The sequence below is a fragment of the Pseudochaenichthys georgianus genome, chromosome 24 (genome assembly GCF_902827115.2).
Source record: "Pseudochaenichthys georgianus chromosome 24, fPseGeo1.2, whole genome shotgun sequence".
Lineage (NCBI taxonomy): Eukaryota > Metazoa > Chordata > Actinopteri > Perciformes > Channichthyidae > Pseudochaenichthys > Pseudochaenichthys georgianus.
The window spans coordinates 33,604,377-33,609,407 of NC_047526.1; the positions used below are offsets into that span (position 1 = coordinate 33,604,377).

At 38.5% G+C, this 5,031-nt stretch overlaps 1 protein-coding gene across 1 annotated transcript; it reads left to right on the forward strand.

Moving 5' to 3' along the window:
* Positions 1 to 633: 633 nt before the first annotated feature.
* On the forward strand, positions 634 to 5,031 carry LOC139433058 (plasminogen-like). The gene is made up of 3 exons (XM_071201932.1): positions 634 to 786; positions 4,311 to 4,473; positions 4,839 to 5,031. The coding sequence occupies exons 1-3, from the start codon at positions 738 to 740 to the stop codon at positions 5,029 to 5,031; spliced, it is 405 nt and encodes a 134-aa protein (XP_071058033.1). The 5' UTR covers positions 634 to 737.

Here is a 5,031-nt window from a genome sequence, read left to right on the forward strand (position 1 = left end):
TAAATTGATGTTTTTAAGGCACACATTTCTCGTATTAATCAGTATTTCTCAGCACTAACACACTGAACTGTCTAACATTGGTTGTTTTGTAATCACATGTTTGCAGTTGAGGACCTTGGTCCCTTTTAGCTAAAGATTAACTGTAGCTTTTGATCACATTTGATGTAGATCACATAGTATGCCCCAGTAAAATAAGGAATAAAGTGTGTGTCACATAATAACATCATAACACACTTGTACACATCATAATTGAAATAAACATGCAACCGTTTATGTTATAATGGAAGTATTAGCGTAGCAAAGGACATGCTTAGGTTTGACGCAAATTCCAGTAAAGTGATAGAGAAAATGGGCCTAATGATAAAACATAAAAGGTCACATGATGTAAAAAAATCGGTCAAAGCTCATCTCCTAAAATCTTTTGTAGCTGCAGCAAATAAACAGATTAGCTTGAGAAGCTTTTGGGTAAGTATTAAAAAACATGCTACATTTGTTTATCCTGATAAATATAACATATAACGGAGAAGATGTGGTTTACATGCAACATTTAGTGCTGTAAAAATCTATGTTTAAGAAGGTTTTTGACCTCTTTTGCCGTCCTTGTCGGGCCAATAATTGACTAGCGATAGAGCTGTCCTATTTATTTTCAGGACATCCTGAAGGGAGCCCAATAAGACACCAAGAGGACCCTTGGTGACTTCGTCGAATATGAGCTGCTAGAATAAAAAGGCCTCAACATGGACCTGTGTAAAGTGGCTTTCCTCCTGGGAGCCCTGATCTGCTCCGGTAAGATATAAAGGCATCTTTGAATGATAATTAAGGTTAAAAAACAATATAAATGCTGTTATATATGTAAAAAAACAGACAATAAGATGATATTTTGCCCTATTTGAGATTAACTCATTAGGACAATGTGTCCAAGTTGATTAAATGTGTCTTTTAATACTATTTTGATCATTTGATGAAGACATTTCTGCATGTTACTAGCACCATTTGTGTCCCTTGCACCATTGTCTTGCGCCATTTAGTTTAGTTTTATGTCTTAAGTATATTGTATGATGTTGGAAGTCCCTGGGAATTAAAATTATCTTTGGCCAAAATACGCTGTAATTATTTTCGAATGATAATCTTGAATCTAGAAAGAGACAAATCTAGAAGCACATAAAGATCATGTGTTCATTTTAACACATGATATTTACCTAGTTTAAGGAATGGGAAGAAAAAACATTTTGAAAATGATCAAAAAAACGTAATGTCTGTGAGAAGCGCTAAACAAATGTGTTTTATTTGCTTAGTTTAACTATAAATAAGTGACAGAAAGGCAAATACTGTCATTCATGTGGATTCATTCATAATTGTAAAATCACACATTTTTTAATTACATTTCAGAAATCTCATTGAAATACCTGACAATTTGAACATCAACAATCACCAAATCGTCGAAAACAATCGCATTTAAAATCTGGAATTGTGATCAATGAGCTCAACCACGGGCCAAAAATATCAAATATTAACAAAGACAGTGTCTCACATACTTTAAATGAGATTAATGCATCTACACATACATAATATATGATTAGACAATTAGATCATTACAATTATTAGATCACAACGTTGTTATGTCATGTGGTTTTCCCGAATGGGATATTTATAATTTAATAGACCTATTTGTTTAGCTCATCCTAATTTTCAGCCTTGATGTAACAACATTCATAATTAAGTAAATGTAACACCCTTTTCACCCCGGTTACACTTTTCATTTGTCCTGTACGATGGGCGCTGTAAGTGATGAAAGTGGGGGATGTTGACTTATCTGGCGGCCGCAGCTCACAGCCAAAGTGCGAGCGAGCAAGAGAAAGAGAGAGAGGGTGCGCATTGGTACCACGGATTGTTGTTGGATTGAGGCTGATAACTACAGCTCAGTGAGGTAAAGGACTCTGAGTGTTTAGATAGTTAATTTTAGTCTAAGTTATCTCAGTGGGTCTCAAACGGTTTGGTCACAATTTCACATATTTCCAAGGCACTCCTTTATAATTATTAGGATACATAACAACAGGTTTGAAATCATTCCAATGTATACTATAGGACAGTAAACCAACAATATCATTTAAGTAGGTTATTGGTTACGTTTAAATACTTATTTGGTTATTAAAATGTAAACTGATCTTTTTCATATGGGTGTTTTAAAGTTGTACCCCCTAGATCAGGTGCACCAGATTGAAGCATTTTACTTTAAAATGTTAAAACAAATCTTTCCGGGGGGGCATACCCTCGGACCCCCCTAAAGGATGTGACATCAACCCCCCAATTAAAACATGTTCATAGAATAATGAATACATTTGAAACCTTTTTTATGTATATAATAGGGCTGTCAAACGATTACAATTTGTAATCAGATTAATCACAGCTTAAAAATTAATTAATCATGATTAATCACCATTCGAACTATGTCCAAAATATGCCATTTATTTACGTATATTGTTGTGGGAATGGAAAGATAAATGAAAGAAGGCGGATATATCCATTTAACATACAGTATCTATGTTTATTATAACAATTTTCTGCGTGCCAAAATGAAAGACAACCCACACACCTATCAATCATCAAACCGTGGGGTCTTAATTCATTACGTGTTGATTTCTATCAACGGGGGAGTACTTCAGGAAAGTCGACAGAGGGGGGGGGGCGGTTGCGGCTAGTGGAGTACTTCGTGACTACAGAGTGTGAACGTTGTGATCAGCTGTTTTAGCGCAGTTCTCCAGTGAAGGGGGAGTCTCCCTCCGCAGCCGGTTGGCGTAGTTTTGGCACAAGTCCGTTGTACAGACCGACGTTAACAGCAGCCTGTCTGTGCACACGGAGACCGACTCTGTCGTCCAGTGATCTAACCGCCTTCTGGAAAAGCTTCACAAGTACGTCGGTACGTAAATGCGCTGTGTGACACAAGTGACGGTACGCATTTCAGATTACCACATAACCTGCGTACCAGTTATGTGCACCCCTGTACTACAGCAAAAGTATTCTCCGTCGGGACTTCCTGCAACAACACCACGCCGTTATCAAAGATGTTCTATTGAGAAGATGATCACTACGTGACAAAAGTTTTCAAAACCGTGGCAACTGAAATCAATCTTACTAACTGCTGTCTGTGCAATTTACTCCGCGCGAGTTGGCAGACTTTATTTTGCTTACTTTAACATCATTGTTCATGGTGGGGCTAATCCATTTATTGGTATGGGTGTAGCCTACCCCAGCCATACCCTGGCGCTGCCACTGGTGGCACGTATGGGGCGGGCCATTCTGCACATGCGTTAAATGCGTTAAATATTTGAACGCAATTAATTCAAAAAATTAATTACCGCCGTTAACGCGATCATTTTGACAGCACTAGTATATAACCAACATGTCAATACGTTTCAGTTTTTGTAGTGTATTGGTCTTTTGTAGAGATTTTTCATTTATTCTTTATATATTCTATTGTGTATTGCTTGGAGGGGGGGGCCACCAAATCATAATCTTGCCTTGGGCAGCAAAATGTCTAGGACCGGCCCTGACTCTGACCCACAGATAGTCATTGAATAAAAGTGCTGTACTTAATTACACATGTATTACAATGTACTAACCTTGATCATTTGCATTTTTTTTAAAACGTAAAGATACCGTGACGTGTTTTCTGTTCTGACTGTGTTTTGTATTTGCTTTCTATGACTCAAAGTCATCACAATATTCAACACTGGGTTTTCCCGGCACAATGTTCGATGACTCAACTTTATAAACAAATGTATGAATGATCTTAGTTTGATTTAGTTTTTTGTGCTCTAGAACCATATGACTTTCTAAAATGAAAAACACCAAAAATGTATAACTTAATATCACTTCCTTTAGGATAGTATATACTGTATGTCTACTGCAGTGTATATAATAGGGAGGTAACGATACCAAAAACTCACGGTACGATAATATCGCGATATTGAAAAATAAAACTAGGGCCACCAGGGTGGGTGGAGGGGGTCAGGAGGACGGGTTTGGGCTGATAACCCAGGAGCACCGCGGAGGACCCGGAAGGGATCTCGGGTGGACGGCCCGGGGGCAAGGCAGAAGCCGAGAAGGGGGACTCGGGCGGACGGCCCGGGGGCAAGACAGAGTCCAAGGTGGGGGTTATGGCGGGGCCAACTGTTACGGGGCGTAACAGTAACAAAGTATTTGTACTACACTACTTCCCACCTCTGGTAATTTGGCATTATTAAAAACACTGCCATAACTTACGTTGTTTGTTCCCCTGTGAGATCTATAACTGAACTTCCTATTTTCAGCGTGCGAGCCCCCCACCATCGTCCCGGAGCTGAGCTGTTACACCGGGGAGGGAGAGTTGTACCGCGGCACCATCTCAGTGACCGAGTCCGGGAAACAGTGCCAGAGCTGGTCCGTTCAGACTCCTCAGAAACACAACCTCTCCCCAGACAACCACCCCTGCAAGTAAGAACAAATACATCATATATTAACGATGGGCTTATTCAGTGGTGGAAAGTATTTTTATATATTTTTTATTTTATTATTAATATTTAAACTTCTTTTGGTAATTTTATTAATTATAATCCAGTGAAATAATAATACTTTTTCCCCCCAAAAAAAAATCACCATTCTGCATAATGACTTCTTCATTTTATTATTTTTAGTTTATTTTAATATAGATGTATACTTACTACTACTAATACTACCATTTGTAATGCCAGACTTAAAGACTATTTATACTGTGCTATTATTACTTTTTCTAAAATATATTTTATTGTTTTAGTTAGCTACCTTTTTTCATGATTATTTCTGCGTTTTTTTCCCGTCAGAGGCCTGGATAGCAACCACTGTCGTAACCCGGACAACGAGAGGATGCCCTGGTGCTACACCACCAACACTGAGACCCGCTGGGAGCACTGCAAGGTGCCCAGCTGTGGAGCCGGACCAGGTATAACCCTCATTAATGATTATATTAATAATGACCAGAGACGGCAAAAGTACCCACATCCTTTACTCAAGTAG

Excerpts from the sequence above, each read along its gene's own strand:
- LOC139433058 (XM_071201932.1), top strand. The coding sequence starts at position 738 with ATGGACCTGTGTAAAGTGGCTTTCCTCCTGGGAGCCCTGATCTGCTCC. Across the intron at positions 787-4,310 it reads GGGAGCCCTGATCTGCTCCG|CGTGCGAGCCCCCCACCATC; the intron begins GTAAGATATAAA and ends TCCTATTTTCAG. Across the intron at positions 4,474-4,838 it reads CCAGACAACCACCCCTGCAA|AGGCCTGGATAGCAACCACT; the intron begins GTAAGAACAAAT and ends TTTTCCCGTCAG.